Below are 25,082 nucleotides of genomic sequence, written 5' to 3' on the forward strand. Positions count from 1 at the left end.
AATGGTGTATCACTCCCGAGTCAACGCCTTGACATTGTTTTAACTTATAATTTTTTTAACCCATTTCCATCGGTGCTTACTACCCCCATTCCTCCCTCCCTCCTCTCTTTCCTGTGCCTTTGCTTAATTGGATATCGGTTGACCGTAACACTGGTCTTTACCGTCCAAAACAAACATAAAAAAAGAATGATGAAAAAGGGATTGAACTCGAAAACTACACACTTTCCCCAAAAGCACCGGGGTTTCTTTCAAATGCAGATGGCGACAGATGAGCTGATTCCCAGTCCCTTATTTGCAGTTGCCTCGCTGCAGGCCTGCTTTCTCATGCTCATGTAGACCAGAAAACAAGTCTTTTAAGTGCCACAATCGTACAACCATACGTGGCACAGCTCGTAGCAACCGGAACACTATTTATTGTATAACCATCTCGACCTCCATTTCCTTTTTTTTTCTTCCTTTTTTTTAGTATTGTGCTCCGCCCTGTTCCAACGCTTGTCTATGATTAATGAGCGAAACCATTGAGGCATAGAGCAGATCATGCACGCCTCTAAGACCTTGGCCTGCCAGATAATCAAGGTACTGGATTCGATACTCTCCAAAGCTAACAGGAAGCCCCCCGATCTGGATCCCAATTAAAATAAATCAGTCTACTTTGCTTTCAACATTAAATTCACTAGCGTTATTATTATTATTTTTACCTCTTCAAGGGCACTTAAACTATCGGCAGTAATAGGGCCCTGGTGGTGAACGGGAAAATCTTGCTCTTGTTCTTGCATCTGACAGACACACTCTGTCAGAGATGTCTTTTTTTTCGTCTATCCCTTGATGTTGATTGGTTTAGTCCTTACCTCCATGAACCGTTTTGAGAAGCTGGCAAGACTAACCGAGTGCGTGACGGAAATAGCAAGGTCTATCCTGTCTCCTCGTGCTGCACACAACGCCCTGCATGCTTCTATGGTCTCTCTAACAATTTTTTTATTCTATGTTTTCGCCCCCCCCCTTCCGTATCTCTCACTCTATTTTTCTTTATAAAAATAGTAATAGTAATACTAGTAATACTAGTAATACTATATCGCTATTTCTTTCTATATAAGCAAGGCTTTTACACTTCGCACTTACGTTGGCAGAGAAAAACTTCGGGTACTGTCGTCCGCTTGACTAAAGGCAAGGTTGCGCCACAAAGCATTGCAGATGTCCATTACGTACATATTAAAGTGTTCGAGATATTCGGGGGTATGTCTTGGTGTCCAATCCCCTATTGAATCTTCTGTCGATTCGAACGCAAGCTTGTATTGGTAAATAATTCCACAAATTCTGGAAACAGACATAGCAGATGTAGAGAAAAAAAGGCGGGTAATAAAAGGCTCTTCAGGAAGTATTATCTCAGGTACATTATGTTGGGTAGAAAGCGTAGAAACCTAAAACAATTATAAACAAAATAAACAAATAAACAAAACTTTCTCTATTTTTTTGGGATGGGCTACACATTTTTCTGTACATACTTGCTCATAGAATGATAAGGCACCATGCTGAAGAAGAGGATGGTCTTCTTCTAATGCCAAACCCAATACACTAATCTGGTCCACATGAGAAACAAACTCGTGTAGCATTGCAAAATAATCAACGTCCAAAGATAGGCCATCGAGCAACCAGATTCTAAAGGACATGCATCTCGTAATTAATCCTTCTGTATTCCATTTAAACTTACAGTTTGTCCACATCTGTTTCAGAAATGCTATTCTCCTGTCTTCGATTAACATGACCGTGCCAATCTAAAAGCGACCAATTTTTTAACCAATTTGTATAGCAAAGAACAAGTCCTGTCTATATAGATAGATATAGTACACTCAGTAAATTTGTACTCTGTTTGTCCTCCTCTCTTACCTTCCAAGTAACATCCGACAGGCAGAACAGCCGATAGAGTGGCTTTAAAAAGAAAGAGTACAACTCTATTGTATTGTCAAAATGTTTTCTTGTTTAAATTGTATTCATTCTCTCCAGCCTCAGTTTCATCTCCCTCTATCTTACCTTCAAATGAGACAGGCTTTACATAGCTAATCAATTCGAATATTTCCTTCTCAAATTCCACTCCATTCCATTGCTTCAAGTAATCTCTCAAAAAGCTCTCCATAACTGGTAAGAGGGACTATATAACCGGTGAGAATTGTGTATATATATGTGCGTATGTGTTATGGTTGTGTGATGTATCAATCGATCGATCTTACCTTTGCAAATCGAGCCATTGTAAGCGATTTCTGTAAAAGTTGCCTGAATCGTTCTTTAGTAGCCTCTGTATGGTTGTTCCATTTCACCAGATCATGCAGATTCTGACTCAGCCATAGACTAATACGCGCGATTGTGGTAGCTGAAAATAAAGAAGAACAAGTAGAGTTTAACAAAGTAAAAATAAAAGAATAAAAGGATGTGTGGCCAAGCCGCACACACACACACACACATACTCCTTCAAGAAGGTGTTTTACCTTTTGGACTACAAATAACGACATGCTGGAGAATCCTATTATCCAATACAGATGCCAATTGATCAGGCAATTCAAGTCTATCAACGTTCTCTGCAAATTCTGCCACATCGTAAATCTCTTGAATAGTAGTAGAGTCCTATGAAAATCATTAGTACAGCTTTATTTTACTTTATTTTTCTATATGTTTACCCTCTTTGCTCTTGTTGTAACAATGTCAGGGATTATACCATTATCTCCAACTCTTCTTCTGCGCTTGACCTAAACAGACTTTAGATATGTGCATATGGTATATCTAGCAAAATCAAATTGTTACCAGACTATTTTCCAAGGTTGGCTTGTGAAGACCTATAGTTTCTCCTGGTTCAATTGTATTCCACCTTGTCCAAATCTCTTGAATAAGTTCTCTTGAGTCGGGATCAGGATGCTATAATTGTGAGTCCGATTAAATACCGACTATGAATATATTTGTACCAACTTACTGCAAATATAAACTTTTTATGATAATGATTAGAAGGCATAACAATGTCAGGATAATATGTCTTGAACACAAAGAGTAACGCATACAGATGCGGCTCAAGTGCAATATTTCCAATCAATTTGATACTACAGACCAAAAGCTAGTTAGTATCTATTATCTAACATTCAATCTTATATTTAATTAATTAATTGAGTATAAGCTTACATTGTACGGATTCGATATGGTTTTACATGTACACGTTTTGTCATGTAGTATAATATATGGCACAATTGTGGTCTATATGTTTTTAGGGCGTTAAAATCTGGTAAAAGTTTGTCTAGAACTCACTCATCTTTCTTAAGAAATGAATAAATAAATAAATAAATAAATAAATAAATAACAGACCTTAATGTTTCTACTGTCAAGTAATGAAATAAGACTGGATACATTTGATCAATATGCTCCCTGGTTTCCAGCAAATCATATATTGTAATAACCCATTTTAAGAGCCTCGCCTAGTCCTCAGTAATATACAGTTGTCTTTTTAATATATATATATATATGTGTATGCGTGGAGACACATATACTTTACCATCAAATTTGGAGTATGCTTACGACACGAAAGATTTCCAAAGATCTGGATAGCATATTTCTCACGAACAGGTTCTCTTGGCAACAATAGCTTAACCAGCTTTATAGAATCTGACTCCACTTTTGTTTTTATGTTTTAATATATATATGAGTTTAATTTATATGTATATATGTATATATAAATGCTTGATTTAAAAAGAAAAGAAAACCAGAACTTATAGTACCTAATTTATTGGAATATATCACATCAATTATGTGACCAATATGTGTATCAGAAACACCATATCTCGATATAATTCTGTATAGTTTCTTAAACTTTGCTCTCATATTCGATCGAAGGTCGCTCTGTGGCATAGCTGTAAAGAGAGAGAAAAGAGATATGTATGATACAAAGGTATAATATATTTCAAGTTAAGCTGTGTGAGTTAAAGCAAAGATATAAAGATGTTATATATACACATATATACATATTATCTATCTCAACCTGCTTTAAAGGTATCAAAAACACTGCTGATTGCTGCGTCTATTGTTGAAACATCTTCGCTTTCTAGTTCAATCTCTTCTTCAATATTATTTGTTCTTCGTATACGTCGTGTACGAGAAGGAGGTGGAGGTGGAGGAGATATAGGGGGTGAAGGCGATTGAGTTCTTCGTATTCGAGATAATGTGTCAAATGATGAATGCCTAGAATTATTTGGAGACCCTACTGCTGAATAGAATGTAGACAAATTCCCATTAGACTATAAATTACGAGTAGACTAGTATTAAAAGTTAAAGCTAATAAGCAAATTAAGACAAACGTTGATCTGTTGAGAATGGATCTCTGGGATCAGTTGATAATCTATTCATGGGGTTGTTCTTCGTTTGCGCCTTCAAGCAGGAAGAGATATCCTTAGAATGTGCTCTTAAAAGAAAAATGACTTTAAAAGGTAACACAGTCACACATCACGGCATTTCTGGTTCTTCAGCCATTTATTGTATTTTGGTGAAGGTAAAATATTACAGTGCTTAGTATGCATAAAAATAAAAATGGATATATATGTTATAAGTCAATTCAAATATTTCTTAAATGTTAGCAGAGTATAGTGGGAGCCGTTCAAGATGTAAAAAGATCTCCAAGGTCACACCGGACCCACGGAATTGGGTTGGCTCAACCTTATTTACAGCACTGTCAAGAAAAAATATACAGGTTATTTTTAGTACCTGTGTGTGTGAATCAGATAAAATAAGGTCCAAGCCAAGACCACCCACCACAGGGTCTGTGACTTCCTTTCGCCTGCCTGATCTTTTTCTACCTAGGCAACGTTCAACTTGCCTTGTTCCGAGCACGTCCCCAGTTGGTTCCCTTGTCATGGAGTCCGCCCTCAACCCAGAGTTTCTTGACCACAAGCAGCTAGCCAACCTTAGGCTGTACAAGTATGCTGCTGTTGATCGATCCTTCACCACAAAATACGTTCTTAGGCACTACTGGGATGTTGCCATTCGTCTGTTTCCCATGTGGATGGCGTAGGTCTTGACCATCCTATGATCAACACAGAACTTATTTCTGCCTTAGACCAAATCTCATAACTCTCACTGGGTTGATGTTCATGATCATCAATGTCATCCTGACTGTTATTTACCGTCCAGCTATGGATGCTGGTGGTCCAAGTTGGATATACTTTAGTTATGCAGCTGGTCTGTGGCTGTATTCTACATTCGATAATGTAGACGGACGACAGGCACGTAGAACAGGAACTTCTTCTCCTCTTGGAGAATTATTTGATCATGGTTGTGACGCACTCAATTGCTCGTTTGCCGCTACTCTCCAAGCGGCTGGCTTGGGAATGGGCCATTCTATGGGAACTGCCTCCATTTATGTAATTGCTATGGCTGGATTTTATCTTTCCACTGCTGAAGAATATCACACTGGAGTACTTTATCTTGGTTATGTGAACGCGCCCACAGAAGGAGTAATTTTATCATGTGTTATATTTATTTTATCCGGTATCTATGGTAACCAAATGTATTTCTTTTTTGAAAATATTTAAGGATGTTTATCATATTTCATCTTGTAATTGATATTGTGTAAATTTGAATAGGTACTTCCATTTGGCAAACACCTTTGGGTAATGTGTTATCCGTTAGATGGGCTTGGTTGGAAGAACAGTCATTGGCTCATGTTCTCGTGGGATTCATTGGCTGTATGCTTGTGTTTACTCATGTACCTGTCTGGTAAGTGATACTACATCACAAATAATTATGTCTAATCCTCTTCTTATAATATCAGTTTCTATGCCATGTACAAGGCCTGTGTTGCCCACAAGAAGCCCTTTTTACGAACTATGATCGTTGAAAACCTGCCAATTGTATCCTACACTGCTGCCTTCCTTTTCTGGGTCACTTCTCCTTACTCTACTATTTTTTCGGCACAGCATTTTATTCTGTTCGCAATTACCACTGGTATCGTGTTTGGTCGTATGGCATCCAAGATTATCCTTGCCCATCTCACGAAATCTCCATTCCCCAACTTCACTGTACTCCTTATTCCTTTGTACATTGGGGCGATCCTTGTAAATCTTCCACGACTGTCATTTGTGTAAGTTGATTGCATTTTATGAGCGTAATTTTTGTTTGCGATAACTGTTTTTTTTTTTATTGATTATAAAGCGATCCAATCTTGACTCCTTCATCCGAGTACTACTTTTTGGCTGGATACTTTGTGTTTGCTTTGGTTGCATATCTGCGCTGGGCTATAATTGTTATTAACAGTTTTTGTTCTTACCTTGGAATCCGTTGTCTTGTTATTCCTAAAACCATCAAAACTCAATAATGATAATAATAAAACAAGTAAATGGATAATCAATTAATTCCATTTTTACTGCAGCAAAATCATTGTACCATTTTGGAAGTCAAGGTGTTAGAGGCTTAGAAAGCCAGTTCGTTAATGTGTGACGTAGAATCCCGCACCCCTGACGATGACTGGATGTATAGCTGAGTATTATAAAATCTTTAAAAAAACCAACAACCGCGCCTGGCACTCGAGACTTGCAAAAAAGAGAGAAAAAGGCAACGCTTCTTCCTCCTTCTCGTTCAAAGACACATATTGTAAGTCTATCACGAGAGAATTTTACGGCAGTTTATGCCAATGAGAGTTATTTTTCCTTATTTATCCAATGTCATGTATAGCCAATGGCTTTCAGATTGTTGACCAAGGGCGCTGCTGGTAAGGACCTTGACTTTTTCTTTCCTTATTCTTTTCGTTCAATTATACACACACGAAGATTCCTCTGCTTTTAAACGCGTGCTCGTGTATGCAATCTTAATGCACAATTTTATATTTTTACGATTTTTCAGTTTATTGACTTACCATTTTCGTTTTCTATTCTTAGCCGCTGCCATCTCCCGTCCCATCGTTAGTGCTTCCCGCAAGTCTCTCGGTGCCACTGCGTAAGTCGAAAAAAAAACAAATAATTAATTCACTCGACATCACTCAATTAAACGTGCAATTGTATTTACGCTCGACAGTGTCCGTCACTACTCTACCCCAACCAAGGAGGGTAAGTCGAATTATACAATAATTGAATAGATATAAAATATAAGAAGAAAAGAACAGCCTGTCTGATAACATCGTAAAGTTGATCCCAAGACAAAGGCCAACAGCATCATTGACTCCCTTCCCGGAAACTCCTTCGTTTCCAAGACTGGTTTCGTCACTCTTAGCACTGGTGCTGCCACCTTCTTGATCTCCAAGGAGATCTACGTCTTGAATGAGGAGACTCTTGTTCTCGTCGCTTCTCTCGGTCTCCTTGGTGTACTCCTCAAGTACGTCCGTGAGCCCTTCACCACCATGGCCAACGACCACATCTCCGTACGTTTATATATAAGCCTATATAAAAAATGGAATTTGGACAGGTTTACTTATCATTGTGTTGTGTTGTGGATAAACAGCGTATCAAGAACATCTTGGTTCAGGCCCGTGATGACCACAAGTCTGCTGTCCAGGAACGCATCAACGAGGTTGGTCAGATGAAGGATTTGGTTGATGTTACCAAGTCTCTCTTTGCTATCTCTCGCGAGACTGCTGAGTTGGAGGCCGAAGCCTTTGTATTGAAGCAGCAGGTTGCTGTTGCCCATGAGCTCAAGACCACTCTTGACTCCTGGGTCCGCCACGAGGCCAGCGTCCGTGAGCGTGAACAGAAGCAGTTGGCTGCTTACTTGATTGAGAAGATCCAGAAAGATTTGCAGGATCCCAAGGTCCAGCAGCAGATCCTCGACCAGGCCGTTTTGGATGTCCAGAGTAAGTTATTCTAATATATATGTATATAGAAATAAGGCATTGACAAACTTTACTTTTTTCTTACTATTCATAGAGCTCGCCAAGACTGCTTAAGACATTCATTGTACATCCAAAATAAACATTCAAAAATCACACTTGTGAATTGTTACAAATTGTATTCCTTTCTTCTCTCCTTTGCCAAGAAAAATATTTAGAAAAAGATTAACTGGATATGCCCTTTACCTTAAACAGTGTATATTTTTATGAAGATGATCTTATATTACTTCTTACGCATTACCAATTGTCTATAATCCCACCGCTCGAAATCCAATGCTATGAACTTATTGTGCTTTGTCTTAATTTTCCATTCCTAATTCAAGCCGAAATCTTATTGTCTGAGTGTAAAACATTTAATACAGTTGGTGTGGACAGACTAAAAGTTCAAAAAAAAAGGGCATAAAAAGGGCAAAATAAGTTCAAAATAAACTTAGCCAATCAGACTAATCTATAACTGCCTACACTTTTTTTTTAAAAAAAAGTTCAAAACAAGTTCAAGTACGTATCAGGTAAACTTGTGCTTATGATGCTGTCACTGTCATTAAGTAGAAATCTTTTATTGCGCTTTCTCCTAGGCTTTGCATTATATAGCACATCTTTCAATCAAAAGCATGCTCTTCTTCTCAATCCAAGTGGCAATGGAAGAAAACTAGCCAATCAGAGCCGTGCAGAAATTTTGCCCTTTCTTTACCCTTTTTTTGAACTTTTAGTCTGTCCACACCAACTATAATTTTTTTACTTGCCTAAATCTATAAATTTTGAACAGTCATTTTTGGTTATTATTTTTTTTTATATATATTTTTTACATAAAACTCATACGCACACTCATACACATACACACATATATATACATACATACATCTTTACAATGTCTCTGTCAGATCAAGTAAAAAAGTTTAAGAATACTCTCACTGCAAATACTGGTCTTGGTGTTAAGCGAACAGCTAATGCAGCTCATCTTAATGAAAATACTCCTTCTGTGGGCTACATTGCCAACAACACAAAAGCATCATATGAATTATCAAGCCAAGAAGCCCGAAAGAGGGCAAAGAAAGCTACTGGTACTATATACATCCACATGTGTACGTGTGTGTGTGTGTTGATAGCCTCTTCTAGTCTATTCACAGCCTGCCAATACTGGCACTGGGCATCATGCCATGAGTCAGCTTTATACTGTCATTCAATTCCTAAAGGATTGTGATAATCCACAGTCAGTAGTTAGCATTGGGACAAGAACAAAAGTGGACATTACACGAAATCAGGCACTATGGGACAAATTGGTTCAAAATAGCAAGATTGAATATAATCCAGTAAACAAGACCTTTGCTTACAAGGTAAGTTTGAGTCACTTACTAATATTTATTATATAAACATATGCCAAATAAACGCACAAGTCTCATTCAATTTTGTAATATATATATATATTGGGTTCTTTTTATTTTTCATGTTCTACTATTATCACTACTACTACTACTACTGCTGCTGCTGTCACTTTAGCCCACCTACCAAATCAAGAGTAAAGATGACCTGTTGTCTCTCCTTACTTCAAAAAAGAATGAAGGAGGAATGGATTATAAGGATCTTAAGGATTCATATTCTAAATTGGCCAATGCAGTAGAGGAGCTTGCGAATGAGGGGAGAATACTTGTGATTCGTAACAAAGATGGAAATCCTCGAGTCTTGTTCTACAATGATATGCAATACAACACATTTATTGACCAAGGTAAGTTCGTTTAATTATTAACATATGAGAATTGAGGCTAATTGATCCGTAGACTTTCAAAAGATGTGGGCAGATATTGCTATACCAGATGAAACTGATCTCCCAAAAGCCCTTGAAGATGGTTCGTCACTGTTAAGGTTATATAATAGACTAGGTTACTAATGTAAATTTGATTAGCTGGTCTCAAAACCATGGAAGTATTTGAGAAGAAGGTGGTCTCAGAGGTAAATTAACATCATTTTATTAAATACAACCTACTAATTTGTTTGAGTAGGCTCGACCAAAGCGATCAAAGACTCGCAACAAGAAGATCAAGATTACCAACACTCATCTTTCACACATCGATTTATCCAAGGATTATGTTCCCAAGAAATAATAACCTTGTGTTCTTTTATTCGTACATATTTAGCTATAACGTATAGATCCATTTCAGATATGGCAAAAAGAAATATATCTTTTTGAACTTTTTGCCTCTGGTAACCATATTTACAGAATGTTAACTATCGATAAATAAGTTCTTTACTAGTGTGTGCATACATATGTGGGGATGTATGATATTCTTATTATTATTACAAAGATTTTCTATCAATGAAATCTGTGTATAATCTTTTGCTGTTTTTAGCAGAATCAACTTATTGAATCATTGAAATTACTAATTCTTTTCCGGCCTGTACCATTTAAAATATCCTCGTATCCTTTAATTGCAACTTATCAAATTAAAAGAAGCAATGAAGAACTGAAGGCCAAAAAATAACTTTATTTATTATAAAACATGGTATTTAATGATAGATTTTGGTACGAACTTATAGTATATTAAGAGTATTGTTTGTGGTTCCTTTTTTTTCAACATGGCTCTCTAAACATGGTTGCCTTAGCTGTTCTAGAAGTAGTTTGCATTATTTTCATGCATTGTTAATTAATATTTTGGAGAATACAAGATATTTACTCCATTTGTAAACAAAATAGCTAATGTGACTTGGTTGGATTACAGAAAACAGAGTAAAAAGTTAAGGATGTGTTTAGTTTATCACGCCGGAATGCAGACTCATCGTCGTCGTTCTTCAAAGTCTGTTCTCTTGCCCTGTGCATCTCCGAATGTAGCTGGACAGATCTATGCTCGGAGGATGACCGTTCATCTTCCAGAAACACTTCCGGATACTACTTATTTGTGGGGTTATTTTTTACTTATTTCAACATGGTTAATCTTCTTTATCACGATGTACTCGCTGATTGGAAGTCATTGGATGCCGGTGACTAATAACAAGGCATGACAATTGGGAAAAAAAGTTCCGATAAAAGAATCTAATCTTCTTAATGCAGGTTTTGGATTGGATCCGAGACGATGACTATTATTGCTATGTGGTTCCAGTCACTGCTGTGGTATTCATATACTTTGTAGTCTGTAATTGGATGGGCATGAAGTTCTTCCGACATAATTAATGATGTAAAAATGCCTACTGTACGCTCTTTTTCAGCCGTTTGATTTGTTTATTATTTCTATTGTTATTGCTATTGTTATTATCATCATCATTGTTGTTATTGTTGCTTTCTATAGCTTGCTCCCAAAAAAAAGGCAACCCCTTTGAGGTCGGACCATCAAATAAAATGAGGGACCTGACCCTTTTCGAATTTCTTGCCCACGCCTTTCCTTTTCCAACAGCCAAACTCCAGTCTATTGACCTAAAAGAAAATAAACAACAAACCTCTTGCTCTCTCTCTTTCTCTCTTTCTCTCTCTGCTTTGCCTTATTTTCCTTTTATAGGCAATAAAATCTGTCCTTCCCTCTTTACTACCCAACAATAGTACACAGCTACAACGAAATATGGCTCTTGAAGGGCGAGATATCCGGATAGGCAACAAGTACAAGCTCGGCCGAAAGATTGGCGCAGGATCTTTTGGAGAGATTTACTTGGGTATATACATACATACATACATACATACATACATACATACATACATAAACTCATAGATACAATTATATAAAGATACATATAAAAAGAGAAATTATTGTTTTGGCTCTTGTCTTGAATAGGGGTCTTTTTTTTATTATTATTTCTCGTCGTGTTCTTCTTGTTATGCTCTTTATATAGGGGAAAACTTAGTTTCGGTTTGCTGACCCCTCTTATGCACCATATAGGATCCAACATTGTCAGTGGAGAAGATGTCGCTGTGAAGATGGAGAACATCAGGGCAGCTCACCCGCAGCTGGAATACGAAGCCCGAGTTTACAAAACATTGGCAGGCGGTGTTGGTATTCCGTTTGTGCGATGGTATGGCAAAGAGGTCGATCACAATGTGCTAGTGATGGACCTCCTTGGCCCTTCAATGGAAGATTTATTCAATTACTGTAAGCGACGCTTTTCTCTCAAGACAGTCCTCCTCCTGGCAGACCAATTAGTGAGTAAAAAGAAAAAGGGGTCGAAGAGTGAAGGGGGGCGAACACTAAAGCATGATTTAATGGTTGTATTTGATTTATAGCTATCGCGTGTCGAATACGTCCACTCCAAAGGTATCTATTTTTTTTCGATCTAATTTCAAAAGCAATTATGATCTCACGCGTATTGATTCCTTTTAGGTTTTATCCATCGTGACATTAAGCCTGACAACTTCTTGATGGGTATCGGAAAGCGAGGCAACCAGGTCAATATGATTGACTTTGGTTTAGCTAAGCGGTTCAGAGACCCAAAAACCAACACACACATTCCCTACAGAGAAAACAAGAATCTGACAGGAACACCGCGCTATGCAAGCGTAAATACTCATCTGGGGATTGGTAATATATTTAGAGATCAGTTAATGAATCGGCTTGTGATATATACAAAAATATCTAATAATTGATGCTGTAGAACAATCTCGACGCGATGATCTTGAATCTCTGGGTTACATTTTGGTATACTTCTGCCGAGGTCAACTACCATGGCAGGGCATCCGTGCTCGGAATAAGAAAGAGAAATATGATAAGATCATGGAAAAAAAGATGACAACCTCGGCTGATCAACTCTGTCGAGGGCTTCACCATGAATTTACGGTCTATCTTAATTACGTACGCTCTCTGCGTTTTGACGATAAGCCTGATTACTCGTATTTACGTAAATTGTTCCGTGATCTGTTCGTCCGTGAGGGATTTCAGTACGACTATGTGTTTGATTGGACCATAAAAAAGATTGTGAGTTGCAATTATTGATGATCAGTAATTATTGATGATTGATGTTCATCTCTTGTGTCTATAGCAGGAAAAGAAATTATCAGAGAGCGCCAGCTCACTTCCGTCAGACTCTGCCTTGTACACAGCTACTCCATCTGCACAGCCTTATGATTCCGCTGCATTGCCACATGCTGGCCAGAGGCGTCAGGTCATCAATCCAGCCGGATTTCCACCCTCTGTAGCCCATCGTATCCTTCCCCAACCCCATCACTACCGTGCCCAAGAACCCAAATCAGCCGATACCTCAAAGTGCCTTGACGACGTCATGCTCCAATACCAGCAGCAGCAAAAGATCCTTCAGCATCACCAGCAACCACAACAACAGCAGCAGCAACAGTATTCTACTCCTCAATCACAGTCTTTACAACAATCTAGTATGCCTCAGGACCATGCCTATCTCGCAAGTTATGGATACAATACTAGTTCATCCAGCCCTAATGCAAACGGTAGGCCGCTCCGTGACCCAAGTCAGCAAGTTGCAGGTAAATACAAATACAAATACAAAATATAAATATAGTATATATTAATATCAATATTAATAATATTTCGATTTTAAAATTACCAGCTAAAAATAATTACTTTTAAATTGCTTGATCATTAGAACGATTGCCTCGCTGTGGTGCTTATTTCTTCGAACCCTAAACATCCCCCCCCCCCCTTTTTTTTTCAATTTTCATCTCGCTCAAACACACATGCCATTAATATCAAGAATTATAGTCATAAGGTCTTATATATATATTATTTTTTTGAAGAGAAGTTCTCCAATTTATATTCTTTAGACTTCTTCTTCTTCTTCTTCTCTCCCTCGCTTTCTTGTTATCCTTTTTTCTTTCTTTCTCCAGCTACATATTTCGTCGGATACTTTTTTGTCCAAGCCAATCAATAAATCATAAGCTTTGTTTCATTCAAATCAAGTCAACCCACAGAGCAAGAATATCACACACTTTCTTTACAAATGATTCTCTCATAAAATATATTTAAAAGTATGAAGGGGAGGCTGTGTGTGTGTGTGTGTGTGTGTGTGTGTGTGGAAGTGTGTGTGTGGGAGGAGGTTTTTTTTGTTTTCTACAGTGACAAGAAAATATATATAAAAAAAAGGAGGCAGTCCTTAAGAGGTTTGTCGTCGCCCCAGTCATTCCCTCATTGTTTACGTCTGCTTTGGTTCAACATAAGGGCTTTTTTTTTAGTTATCAGTTTCTACGAACATGCGAGGTGCAATATTCATAGCCATAAGCTCCTGGAACAAGAGCTTACAAGCATAAGGGATGTGTATCTGTGAAATTCTGGTCTTGTTCTTGCACGAACGACATTCAAAGTTGTTCTTCTTCAAGTTTGCAATAGCCATCAAACCACAGATATCACACACATGCACCCGGTAGGCATCTGAAGCGTCGAACAAACGTTCCTATAGACACAAAAACGTGAGTCCCTATTTTTTATAGTATATCTAAGCCCTAAAATCCGACTTTACCTTTAAGAACTGGGCTACGCCGTGACTGATCATACAATCTCTCTCCATCTCACCGAAACGCAAACCACCATCTCTCGAACGACCTTCAACAGGCTGTCGTGTCAAAATTTGGACAGGTCCTCTGGCTCTACTGTGAATCTTGTCATCTACCATGTGCTTCAGGCGCTGATAATATGTAGGTCCCAAGAATACTTGTACATTAAGCTTGCGTCCAGTAAAGCCGTTGTACATAACCTCGAAACCTCTCTGCTGATAACCCTCCAATGTCAATGCATGTGAGATAGCCTCAACTGTAACCTCAGTAAACGGAGTGGCATCACCCTCGTTACCCGATAAGGTTGAGACCTTACCAAGCAAACACTCGATCAAATGCCCGATAGTCATACGGGAAGGAATGGCGTGGGGGTTGATAATAAGATCAGGTGTAATACCCTCTGCAGAGAATGGGAAATCCTCTTGGCGATATGTCATACCAATTGTACCCTTTTGTCCGTGACGAGAAGCAAACTTATCTCCCATTTGTGGCACACGAGTGGATCTTACTCGTACTTTGACGAATTTAAGACCATCCTGATTGGTTGTAAGCATTACTTGATCCACAATACCGGTCTCTGTGCTGCGCAACGGTGTTGAGGCATCGCGCTTGTTGTGTGTCTGGGTACGTTGTCCAAGCTCTTCAGATTCTGCTGGAATAGGCGCAGTCTTTCCAATAATAATATCATCACCCGAAACACGCGTACCAGGCGCAATCAGACCATCCTCTTCAAGTTTCTCGTACGTACCGTGCTTCAAACGAAGAGTCGAATCGCGCGTAGGTTTCTCAAACTCTTCCATAAACATCATACCAGCCTTCTTCTCTGCATCCATATAAGTACGGAAGAAAAGTGATCTAAAGAGACCACGATCGATACTGCTCTGATTCATAATAACCGAATCTTCTTGGTTGTAACCAGAGTAACAGAGAATAGCTACAACTGCATTTTGGCCGGCTGGCAGTTCACGGAAACGAAGGAACTCCATGGATCGAGTAGTAGTGAGTGGTTTTTGAGGGTAGTAAAGAATATTGGCCATGGTATCCATACGAGTCTGGTAGTTTGTTAAGTAGACACCCATAGCCTGCTTACCCATTGCAGATTGATATGTATTACGTGGAGACTGGTTGTGATCAGGGAAAGGAATAATACTGGCACAAATACCGAGAATCATACTAGGATGAATCTCACAGTGAGTCCAGGTGTGCGAGTAGGCACCTGTCTGACTCTTGACACGACTAGCTAAATCACGTTCCTCTTGAAGAGGTGCGCCAAACTGAGCGGCCATGCGTGCCTCAACAAGATCTTCTGGTGTCATACAAATCATTGCTGTCTCTTCTTCGTCGGCATCAACATATTCTACAATACCGTCCGAAATCATATCCTGCCAGCGGTAACTGTCTTCGGGATCTTGCAAGCGACTAAGGTGATCGCGAGTCAATCTCAATTGCTGATCTTGTACCAAGAAGAGGGGGCGACAGCATCGACCTGCGTCTGTATACATTCGTAATTCCTTTTCCCTGATGTCTCGTACAATACTAACTTCGGGGGAGATATCGACTGAACGACGCATAGACTTGAGAGAATTAACAAGCTCTCCTGGATCACGATGAACACCGATCCAAACACCGTTCACAAACACCTTGGTGGCATCAGGAATATTGTTTGCACTCAGTTCTTCCAAGTTTTCCATAGCCCATTCCTCCAAGAACATGATAAGAGGGGTTGCAGCAGAACCCACAGAAATATACGACATCAAAGCCAAGTTCTTTACCAAACCACATGCCTGACCTTCGGGCGTTTCTGCAGGGCACACCAGTCCCCAGTGGGTATTATGCAACTGACGGGGCTTGGCGATCTTACCATCTCTGCCAATGGGTGTGTTACACCGACGCAAATGGGAGAGAGTAGAAGCAAATGTATATCTGTTCAATACTTGAGATACACCTGCTCTTGCCTGCATTGCTTTCTTCTGGTCACCCCAGTTACCAGTAGCCAAAGAATACTTGAGACCATTAGTGATAGTATTCGACTTGACAGCCAAGGTCAAGTTGAATTCGCGACTAGATTCGATACACTAGAATCAAACAATATAAGTAACTTGTCCTATTGCAATTAGATAAATTGTATAATAAAACCTTTTGTAAATATTTGGCAACATCCTTGGTCAACTTCTTGAACAGGAGGCGGAAAAGACCAGCCATCAAAGGACCTGCGAGATCCATACGCTTCTTTCCGTAATGATCACGATCATCAAGCTCACGTCGTTCAAGAGCAGCCAGCAAAAGTCGATGGATCATGTAACCAAAGAAGTATGATTTACGAGTCTCTGTCTTGTATGCAGTGCCAACGTGAGGTAAAAGCTCTTTTTGGAGAATTTCGGTGGCATATTTTGTACGTCTCTCGCGAGTGGCGCCCACGGTTGTTCCTCTCTTTCCGATAAAATCAAGGGCAACGTCCTGATCCTGGATGACAAAAGCTTCTTCAATCGATGGTTTCAACATTTCAAGCATCTCATAATCGTTTCTATCATAACAAATGTGTTCCAAAACATCGCGATCTGCCACTTGTCCGAGAGCACGGAATACGATAACAATAGGAATGTCGGAACGAATGTATGGCAATGTGGCTCTGATACACTGACCAGTTCCACCTCGATCAGTAGAGGCACGCATCATTTTGATATATAAAGGCGATGCATTTTTGGATCCTTTCTCGGGCTGTGATCTGATTTCAGCGGTGTATTGTACATTTGAAGGTGGTGCCTTGGCAAACACATATACAGTGTTTGTGGCCATACGTTCTTGAGCAATCAACACCTTTTCAGAACCGTTGATAACAAAGTAACCGCCCATATCAAAAGAACATTCATTCAATTCGTGCATCTGACTCTCAGGCATGTCGTGCAAGATACAGTAGGTTGACCGCAGCATGATTGGCACCTGCGAGTGCAGTAATCAGCATATTTATCTTTCTTATTTTTTTTTATTTTCCTCCTCAATCCAAGCTATATGTAATGTTAGTATATTTCGTTGTTGTTTTTTACCTTTCCGATGAACACCTTTGTCATCGGCGCACGGTCCATTCCATTCTCATCCACAAACATGTCATTAGGGTTTCGGATTGGGTTGTTGTGGTCTTGGGGCATGGCAATCTGAGTACGCTTGCTCATATCCACATAAAGTGGCGAAGCATAACTACAAAATGCACATAAGCTCACCCGAATGTATTCTGTGTGCACAGCTTGGCTGTAACTCCTTACGTCAAATTACGGATACGTGCTTCCTGGGGAAACATTGGTTGTGTACTACCATCGGCTTCTGTCATCGTAGGCTTGGACAGATAGATTTGTCCGAAATCGATGATGTAGCGTTTCTAATGCCACAGAATCAGCGCTGATGGCTGTCTTCCAGAAAGGACGGGCCAACTTTCTTACCGTCACATCACCACCGCCTCCGACGTGCTGGAGAACGAGATTGGAGTTCTCGTCGACAAGCTCTTGCATCGTGTTCTGAACAAATTCATCAAAAGAATCTAGCTGCTGTCTTACAAGACCTTTTTCTTCAAAGAATGAAGAGATGACTGTCCAGCAATCCTCTTGACTAATCAAATTGACGCGTCAGCGCATCATAATTATAAAATATTTATAGAGGCAATACTTACGTAATAGGTTCTTCTTCATACATCTGGTCTCCATCGGGAAGGAAATACTCTAAATATATTTTATTCGCTTAGTCAACAAAAAAAAGTAATCGGCCATCTGTTGCAATCCAATCGACTGACCGGTCTCTCCCATTCCAAAATTATCGTCTATAACATCTGTCATTGTTCGTATTATGTTTTCTTGTATATTTTTTTGTTATGTATATATGTAGGTCTGTATGATTGTTTTTCGTAAGGTTGAATTGATCGTTTTCCTTGTTTTCTGCCGGCAATTGTCGTGCGTAATCTACAGTGACGGAAGGACGAATGCAAAAGATAAACTTTAACGTATACGGTGCGCTTTTTTTATTAATTCAATGCAATCGAGCGATCCGTCAGGTATTTGGAGCAGAAGATTGGCGGTGCAAGATCAATGTGCCTGCTCTGTCTGCAAGAGGAAGCTTTAAAGTGAACAGACCAGTCCGTGAACAACCTGAACCAATTGAACGTTTTAAGCCACACAATTTGAGTGATGTCATCTCTAGCGGACATTTTATTTCACTAATCTCTATAGAACATTCGCTTCTCCAAATACGGCAATGCATTTCTTCTTTTTTTTTGGAAAGAATAAAAAAAAAGAACCTAGAATGTCTGCTTGTGACGCATTCGTCAAGTCATTTTATAAGCAATGTTGTAATCATTCGGAGAATGCTCAAGAGGATAAATCAAAACATATAGCAACACATCATCTTGTCGAGGTGTTTGAAAATCGGATAAAGCCAAAGTTTTTACAAGAAACACATCACCTTCTCAATCCGCGTGCCAAGGGTCGTTATGCTGATCCAGAAAAAGACAGCGAAGTCTCTATAAATCAGGCTTGGAAAAATGATGAGGATGGATATAATTCAGTTGATATTATCGAATGGGCTGTAGATTCAGGCACTGTAAGTTGAAAGACAGTGGTGTTTTCTCTCTTACTATGGCTTATGCGTCTTGATGGACAAAGGAATCCTCTGTCAAGGAAATATTTTCCAAGGTTATTCCTGTCATTCTTCTTATTGCAGATGACTATGACGTAGAATACAAGAGGAGGGGAGTTTTAGCTATGCACAAACTTATTACTAAGGTGCCTAGCACTTTTCTTTTGATGTCTGGAGTAGAAGGCGTATTTATAGAGGCAAGTGGTGTTTTTATATTTAATTATATTTTTTAATCTATTTGCTACACTCTTTCTTTCTGTTTGTAAGAAGCATCTGTCTGCTATACTAAATAGCAGCACCATTAATAAATTCAGTGTGCGTTTATTATTATGATTTCAGGTGCTATTCAAATGTCTCAAATATTTATCTGATGATCGTGACCTGGGGTTACTAGAAGTTACATATCCGTGCTTAATTGATCTCATTGTGAAAACAAAGAAGCCAGAGAGCAAGGAAAGGATAATATTGCTTGAGAAGGTGTTGACACATGGAGTGTTGCTTGGGAATAGACATGCTGGACATAAGCCAGCGTTCCTCCTGGTGTTGTTGCAACCTGTGTCGACGCTTTACAAAAAAATCGGGTTGGTTGGAACGCGCTACTTAAAGGTATATCTAATATCCTATAATAAGTAGATTTGTGGGATTACTTGAAAAAAATATTTATACATGTTGTGTATCGAATCATGCTTACTAGGAAGTACTTTCTATAATATGTCATGGGCTTTCTGTCTTACCGCATGCAAATGGAGTAAACACAGATCGCTTAATCCGCTTAAATAAACTAGCTGCAGAAACCTTGGGTTGTATATTAACTGAATGCTGGCCACGGTAGGATAATAACCACTGCGTTCCAAAGTTAATTATTTGGTGTAGTATACCGAAATACAATGGCATGATTTTGAGAGCTCTTGCAGAAGCATGGCTTGTATACAAGGATCTACAAGGTACTTTGTTTGATAGTATATAGGCATTTTATTTATATAAATACTTATATATATATTTAGGCGAGGAAACCAAAGCCATATGTAATTTACTTCAGAAGGACTATCAGATACTGGATGCAATCTGTCACGACCTACTCAAGGTACATGTAAACATTCGTGTACATAAAGCAAAATACTTATATTCGTAATATTGATTTAGCCGAATATAGATGCCCTTTTACAATTTAACAACAGCTTATATCAACTGGTATCTTCCAGTGATTTACAAACAGTAAAATAATAAATATACAATAGATAAAGGGTGTAAACTTGTAGCAATTTATCCACTACTATATATTTGTTGATTTTGCTTTGCATAACTTGGATACTTTTAAATTTCAGAGTCTTTGCATCCCAAATTGCTTCAAGCACTCTCCAATTCGGTTTTGCTGTAAATTGCTACAAGTTCACATCCTGTCTAATATCTTTGATTTGTTTATATCTTTATTATATTAAAAGAATAAAAGAATCTAGTTGTACTCTTCTTTTTCTTTACGCACAGATAAACATCTTTTTGTTAAGGATTTGCCAGTTATATATATATAATGTTGTGTTTGGCATTAAGATAGGTGGAAGTGCTGTCGCTTGAATTAAAGATAAGATGATTATATTCAAGCGCTTTAATTATATTTATATTATAAATTACAAGTCAAATAAGATATTTCTCTTATAAAGACAGCTTCATAAAGGTCAGATATTCTTAATTTTAGAGACGAGTGACATATTTTATACTATGGGAAAAAAGAACGGAAGAAGTACCGGGAGATAATTTATTGGGAGCAATGGTTCAAATGTCTTGGCATACCATAATAAATATAGTCGCTATAGCATAAATGATAGCTGGGTATTGATATTTTAGAAAACACTCTAGCCAGTGGTTTTAAAATTGTCTAATTTATCTTTTTCAAAACTTACTGTTAATTGCACTGTATAAATGTGCTGAGATTTTACACCTTGAAAATAAAACAAATATACAAGGGGAATAGAGATCTAGTCATAGATTTGAGGGTATATTTGGTTGGATAAGGTTGAAACACTCGTTATTCAAGATGGTAGTATCAATGCACCCCAGTGGGTGTATGCGTGCCTTAATCTACGAAACTTTCATTGGTTCTATATATTAGATTTAAAAATATAGTATTTTTTTTGACTTTAATGCTACAAGCCAAATGTCTAATGCTAACATAGTGAGTTTTTTTTTTTATATTTATTCGTTTCTTGCACTCAAAGGTAAACAATTAGGTAGATAGAGAGAGATAAAGAGAGAGAAAAGGGTATATTTTGTTTCATTGATACATTTTCCTTTTTTTTTCTTTTGTAGAATAAGTGTACAAGGAGGAGAAGGTTAAAGAAAAAGAAAGGAGTGAAATGTTCACGATATGTATGATCCTGCATGATTATCGATACGGTTCTTGATTTGCTCCCTTTATTGAAGTTTGCACAATGATATCGTGTATCATATCAAATGGTTCTAATATATTCCAAATTTTGGTCAATGATAAAAAGAAAGGCCTTTCTAAATAAGCTTAAAAGGAGTGTATAGGAAAGGTAGTAGTGGAGATGTAATTACTATCTACACGTTAAGAATGTGGGGATAAGATTAGATTTGACTATCGATAATACCTTGTTAATTTCAAGTAAAAATAAAAACAAAAAGTCAAATTAGGTGCTTATATTGAAAGTGGGGAGTATTTTTTTTTTCTTTCCTTTGAAATTTCGCAAGCTTTCTAGGGGGAGGAAATAGAGGAGAAGTATGAGGAAGATAAAGGTCAGATTCTACTGCCAGTATATGGGATTCCAATCAATTGATTGTGTATAGTAAAGCAAAGTAATAAAACGATAGTTAATTAAATAATTAAATAATAAGAAAAAGGGAAACATTCTATGAAATTAATATTTATGCTTGGCAATTAAGTTTGGTCGCAAAGCAGTATTAGATGGTACGTAATTTAGCATATTATAAGAGTTAACAAAGAGGTATAAAGAAATAGATAGTGAAAGATAGTGAGAGAGAGAGAAGGTTTTAACAGATAAAATGGAATTTGATCTGCTTGGGAACATTTGCTACTGTGCGGGAGGTGTACGTGGTAATGATAGAAATAAGTTGCCTCCCGCTTTGCTATATTATAGTAGTATTATTATCGTGATCGTTATCGTTATTATAATTATTATTTTTATGTTCTTAGTTTCCTCCGACACCCTGTACAGAATATAAAGCGCATTAGTATGATTGTATTTGAATGGCCTTTATCTTACCTTGTGGTCGAATGCAAACCACCAGACGAGGATAGCAATAACCACACAAAGGATAATGGCAATAACAAAGCAGCACCATTTTTTCTAAGCATTCAATTCCATTTTTAAAATAATAATAATAATAATAATAATAATAATACAAATTAAACCAAGGCATTTTTTCTTTCTTTTTGTTCACATGTATTATTATGCTTATAATTTTGGTTACTTACGGCACGGGTGGAAATAGCATATTTGATTGCTTTGTCAATGTGCTTGACACCTTGTTCCAAGTCACCAGTTGTTGTCTCTGCGTGTTGTTCGATTGTGTCAATTACTTGGCCCTGGTTCTCAACAAGCATTTGCATGTCCATGAACAATTGTTGAAGTTCCTATTATCGACATCCATGATAAAGAGTATGATGGTTAGATACTACAATCTATCTCGATTTCTCTCCACAAAGGCTTTACATATAGATTATTATTATTATTATTATTTTAAAAAAAAAGGTTGACTTACAATTATAGTTTTTTCAATCTTCTTGATATCATCGTGGCGTGTCTGGACCTCGTTCAGGGCAGCGCGTGCCTGTCCAGTACGGCTAGACTGCATCAACTATTTGAGAATATACAAGTCAATACGCAATATATTTATATATAACTATTATCTTGTATTTACACTCTGGGCAAATATGGTGTTCTGCTGGTCAGATTCAATTACGGCATCAATCTCTTCGCTAGTTACATCAGGTTTCACTAAAACAATATATATCAATAAAGTGTATTAGTTTTCAAAAAGAGTAATAAAGGTTGGTTACAAGGACAATGCAGGAGTGCTTGTGTGCCTGTATCTGTTTTCTTTCTTTTGGTTGTTTAAGGATCTGAGATGAGTTACCGATTCTTATTTGTCTTTCGATACGCTGACGGTACTTTTGCGAGTATGTGCGCTCAACATCCTGATAGCTACGGATAACTCTTACGAATTCCTTTTTAAGGCTGTCAACCTATATTATTATTATTTAGTTTGATTTGATTTGATATTATTTGATATAGTTGAGTTTGAGTATCTTAAACACTTCTTCGTCTTCAGTATTCTTTTTCTTTTCTATTTTTCTTTTGATAAGGGGAACATACATGAGACCTTCGGATGTTTAGATCAGAATTGTTTTTGAGGTTGAAGTTGCTCTGTTCCATGGCTTTTTATTTTATTTTATTTTATTTTAATTATTTGTTTGTTTAAAGGAGTAACGGTCGTTAGAATCCACATTAGGTACGCCACATACTTCTCGTTTGAACATACCTTTAATTCTAGCCTTAATGATGTTGTTCTGTCGAGAAGTGTCTGCGACAAACTCTTCGAGCTGTTGAGAGCTTCGGGCAGTCTGTGTCTCATTGATACTGACCAATGAAGCATTATGAAGTTCTCCAATAAGGGTAATATTGTTGCTAACATCCCGGATAGCTTCTCTGAGCACATTGACCTTGTAAATTTTTTTAAAAAAAAAAGAATTATTCATTTAATCAAAATTAAATGATTATATGCTATGGCTGTGTGTGTGCGTGTGTGTATATACCTCTGTCAAATAACCATCAGTAGTGCTGAGATCAGCTGGTGGCAAAACTGTACGGCTTCTAGTCTGCATCTCAAAAGACTCGGTTTTACGACCTTGATGTCCCAAGTCAACTGATGATCTCGGTTGGGCGAATTCTTCTTCGTTTAATCTATGTCGTCCGATCAACTGCGACGAGGAACGATAACCGTCTGGAATACGAGGGGGTCCAAACTCTTCATTACTTTAAACACATTTGTTTTGTTTTTTTTTATTGTTGTTGAAATTAAGTACAATGATTATTATGGAATGTAACAAGACGTACCTATCAGAAGTATTCTAAAATATTCAAATGGGACAATATATCATGGTTGTTTAATTTTTTTAGTAAGTAGGGTTGTTATTATATAAATATTAAAAGTAATAATCATATTATTATTGTTATTTAATTCTTCTTTTAAAAAGAATATATATATATATATATATATATTTGCTCTTTATTATTGTGCCAAGAAATTTTGCCAAGCATGTCAAGACTAATGGAACAAAAAAAGAATACAAAAAAAGAAGAAATAGAGATATAGAGCATAGGAAAAGAAATAAAGGGGTGAGACGAATGGACTCACTCTGAGTTCGGACATACGATCTCTAGTGACCGTAAAGCGCGAGTTCTGTTGCATGGCAGGGATGGGAGAAGATTGAATGGGATGGAGTGAAATGGGGCAAATGGTTATGAGCGCACCAAATATCGCACAGTACTAAGAGCGAGAGAGAGAGAGAGAGAAAGAGAGAGAGAGAGAGAGAGAGAGAGAGAGGTAAAAGGGAAGGAAGAAGAGTGGTTGGGGGAGGTGCTACAGGCAGACCTATTGAAGGTAGTCAGCGCAGGCAAGTGCTCTTTGTAAGGAAATTGGCCACAGCTCCGAACCGGTAACCCTGGCAAAGGATATGAGATCGACGCAGTAGCACCCAAAGGTATTCCCTGAGCCATACCATCTATATTACTACTACTACTATTGTTATTTGTTGCCTTTTTATTTTATTTTAATATATGTTTGTACTCTATTTGCTTTTTGGTTAAACCAATATATATAAACTTGTATTTATTGATTCATTCATTCATTCATTCGTTCATTCATTTACTTTTTACTACTTGTGTATATTCATATTAATATAAAAAAATTGTAATTGTATTTAGATGGGTAAATTTCTGAATGTATTGGATAATTACATTATTTATATGTATGTCAATGTATAGTAAAAGAGTTTATTAGGGGTTTACAGGTGTATATGGGTGGGTGAATATATGTGTGTGTGTATATAGGGTGTAATGCAGGATGATATGTACAGAATGTATAAAAATAAAAGGTTAAATAAAAATAAAAGAAAGAGAGAGAGAGAGAGATAAAGAGAGTAAAAGA

The 25,082-nt window shown here is 37.7% G+C and overlaps 10 protein-coding genes across 10 annotated transcripts; 7 read left to right on the top strand and 3 right to left on the bottom strand.

Annotated features, from left to right (window-relative positions):
* Window positions 1–462: 462 nt before the first annotated feature.
* On the bottom strand, window positions 463–3,882 carry PHYBLDRAFT_172617 (hypothetical protein; the record flags this gene model as incomplete). Its single annotated transcript, XM_018436836.1, has 17 exons — window positions 463–621; window positions 699–815; window positions 849–963; window positions 1,120–1,418; window positions 1,503–1,656; window positions 1,709–1,824; window positions 1,885–1,949; window positions 2,029–2,146; window positions 2,226–2,365; window positions 2,481–2,616; window positions 2,670–2,738; window positions 2,794–2,904; window positions 2,960–3,083; window positions 3,163–3,234; window positions 3,343–3,452; window positions 3,530–3,648; window positions 3,753–3,882. 17 exons carry the CDS (start codon window positions 3,880–3,882, stop codon window positions 463–465), a joined length of 2,154 nt encoding a protein of 717 aa, XP_018287408.1.
* Window positions 3,883–4,879: 997 nt separating this feature from the next.
* Window positions 4,880–6,340, top strand: PHYBLDRAFT_57454 (hypothetical protein; the record flags this gene model as incomplete). The annotated part of the gene is made up of 5 exons (XM_018440240.1): window positions 4,880–5,034; window positions 5,084–5,523; window positions 5,610–5,742; window positions 5,798–6,106; window positions 6,178–6,340. 5 exons carry the CDS (start codon window positions 4,880–4,882, stop codon window positions 6,338–6,340), a joined length of 1,200 nt encoding a protein of 399 aa, XP_018287409.1.
* Window positions 6,341–6,569: 229 nt separating this feature from the next.
* On the top strand, window positions 6,570–7,964 carry ATP4 (ATP synthase F0 subcomplex subunit B ATP4). Its single transcript, XM_018429151.1, has 7 exons — window positions 6,570–6,615; window positions 6,697–6,733; window positions 6,900–6,957; window positions 7,036–7,067; window positions 7,146–7,378; window positions 7,459–7,807; window positions 7,881–7,964. The coding sequence occupies exons 2-7, from the start codon at window positions 6,700–6,702 to the stop codon at window positions 7,898–7,900; spliced, it is 726 nt and encodes a 241-aa protein (XP_018287410.1). The 5' UTR covers window positions 6,570–6,615; window positions 6,697–6,699; the 3' UTR covers window positions 7,901–7,964.
* Window positions 7,965–8,711: 747 nt separating this feature from the next.
* On the top strand, window positions 8,712–9,942 carry PHYBLDRAFT_66664 (hypothetical protein; the record flags this gene model as incomplete). The annotated part of the gene is made up of 6 exons (XM_018441674.1): window positions 8,712–8,904; window positions 8,960–9,177; window positions 9,341–9,566; window positions 9,619–9,687; window positions 9,744–9,790; window positions 9,841–9,942. 6 exons carry the CDS (start codon window positions 8,712–8,714, stop codon window positions 9,940–9,942), a joined length of 855 nt encoding a protein of 284 aa, XP_018287411.1.
* Window positions 9,943–10,579: 637 nt separating this feature from the next.
* Window positions 10,580–11,282, top strand: PHYBLDRAFT_188458 (hypothetical protein; the record flags this gene model as incomplete). The annotated part of the gene is made up of 2 exons (XM_018439511.1): window positions 10,580–10,816; window positions 10,887–11,282. 2 exons carry the CDS (start codon window positions 10,580–10,582, stop codon window positions 11,004–11,006), a joined length of 357 nt encoding a protein of 118 aa, XP_018287412.1. The 3' UTR covers window positions 11,007–11,282.
* Window positions 11,283–11,299: 17 nt separating this feature from the next.
* Window positions 11,300–12,750, top strand: PHYBLDRAFT_135939 (Serine/Threonine kinase CK1; the record flags this gene model as incomplete). The annotated part of the gene is made up of 5 exons (XM_018429756.1): window positions 11,300–11,479; window positions 11,704–11,963; window positions 12,045–12,075; window positions 12,142–12,339; window positions 12,413–12,750. The coding sequence occupies exons 1-5, from the start codon at window positions 11,389–11,391 to the stop codon at window positions 12,748–12,750; spliced, it is 918 nt and encodes a 305-aa protein (XP_018287413.1). The 5' UTR covers window positions 11,300–11,388.
* Window positions 12,751–13,063: 313 nt separating this feature from the next.
* PHYBLDRAFT_39607 (hypothetical protein) lies at window positions 13,064–13,683 on the top strand. Its single transcript, XM_018440128.1, has 2 exons — window positions 13,064–13,253; window positions 13,373–13,683. Exons 1-2 carry the CDS (start codon window positions 13,161–13,163, stop codon window positions 13,655–13,657), a joined length of 378 nt encoding a protein of 125 aa, XP_018287414.1. The 5' UTR covers window positions 13,064–13,160; the 3' UTR covers window positions 13,658–13,683.
* Window positions 13,684–13,890: 207 nt separating this feature from the next.
* PHYBLDRAFT_178114 (hypothetical protein) lies at window positions 13,891–17,960 on the bottom strand (the record flags this gene model as incomplete). Its single annotated transcript, XM_018437954.1, has 7 exons — window positions 13,891–14,176; window positions 14,243–16,351; window positions 16,413–17,216; window positions 17,321–17,471; window positions 17,537–17,649; window positions 17,711–17,876; window positions 17,938–17,960. 7 exons carry the CDS (start codon window positions 17,958–17,960, stop codon window positions 13,955–13,957), a joined length of 3,588 nt encoding a protein of 1,195 aa, XP_018287415.1. The 3' UTR covers window positions 13,891–13,954.
* A 603-nt stretch (window positions 17,961–18,563) lies between these two features.
* Window positions 18,564–20,115, top strand: PHYBLDRAFT_149770 (hypothetical protein; the record flags this gene model as incomplete). The annotated part of the gene is made up of 7 exons (XM_018432336.1): window positions 18,564–18,860; window positions 18,923–18,991; window positions 19,236–19,502; window positions 19,591–19,644; window positions 19,729–19,840; window positions 19,901–19,980; window positions 20,050–20,115. The coding sequence occupies 7 exons, from the start codon at window positions 18,564–18,566 to the stop codon at window positions 20,113–20,115; spliced, it is 945 nt and encodes a 314-aa protein (XP_018287416.1).
* Window positions 20,116–21,814: 1,699 nt separating this feature from the next.
* PHYBLDRAFT_159938 (hypothetical protein) lies at window positions 21,815–24,399 on the bottom strand. The gene is made up of 11 exons (XM_018434086.1): window positions 24,291–24,399; window positions 23,990–24,003; window positions 23,689–23,908; window positions 23,415–23,595; window positions 23,249–23,310; window positions 23,010–23,118; window positions 22,794–22,870; window positions 22,635–22,730; window positions 22,348–22,506; window positions 22,136–22,219; window positions 21,815–22,079 (listed from the first exon to the last, which is right to left on the bottom strand). Exons 1-11 carry the CDS (start codon window positions 24,342–24,344, stop codon window positions 22,062–22,064), a joined length of 1,074 nt encoding a protein of 357 aa, XP_018287417.1. The 5' UTR covers window positions 24,345–24,399; the 3' UTR covers window positions 21,815–22,061.
* Between the last annotated feature and the right edge of the window lie 683 nt (window positions 24,400–25,082).

This window comes from Phycomyces blakesleeanus (assembly GCF_001638985.1).
Source record: "Phycomyces blakesleeanus NRRL 1555(-) unplaced genomic scaffold PHYBLscaffold_22, whole genome shotgun sequence".
In the NCBI taxonomy this organism is placed as follows: Eukaryota; Fungi; Mucoromycota; class Mucoromycetes; order Mucorales; family Phycomycetaceae; genus Phycomyces; species Phycomyces blakesleeanus.

Excerpts from the sequence above, each read along its gene's own strand:
- ATP4 (XM_018429151.1), top strand. The coding sequence starts at position 6,700 with ATGGCTTTCAGATTGTTGACCAAGGGCGCTGCTG. Across the intron at positions 6,734-6,899 it reads GTTGACCAAGGGCGCTGCTG|CCGCTGCCATCTCCCGTCCC; the intron begins GTAAGGACCTTG and ends TTCTATTCTTAG. Across the intron at positions 7,068-7,145 it reads CTCTACCCCAACCAAGGAGG|TTGATCCCAAGACAAAGGCC; the intron begins GTAAGTCGAATT and ends AACATCGTAAAG.
- PHYBLDRAFT_39607 (XM_018440128.1), top strand. The coding sequence starts at position 13,161 with ATGCCTATCTCGCAAGTTATGGATACAATACTAGTTCATCCAGCCCTA. Across the intron at positions 13,254-13,372 it reads CCCAAGTCAGCAAGTTGCAG|AACGATTGCCTCGCTGTGGT; the intron begins GTAAATACAAAT and ends CTTGATCATTAG.
- PHYBLDRAFT_159938 (XM_018434086.1), bottom strand. The coding sequence starts at position 24,344 with ATGCAACAGAACTCGCGCTTTACGGTCACTAGAGATCGTATGTCCGAA. Across the intron at positions 23,596-23,688 it reads CTGATGGTTATTTGACAGAG|GTCAATGTGCTCAGAGAAGC; the intron begins GTATATACACAC and ends AAAATTTACAAG. Across the intron at positions 22,220-22,347 it reads ATGCTATTTCCACCCGTGCC|AAAAAATGGTGCTGCTTTGT; the intron begins GTAAGTAACCAA and ends TTGAATGCTTAG.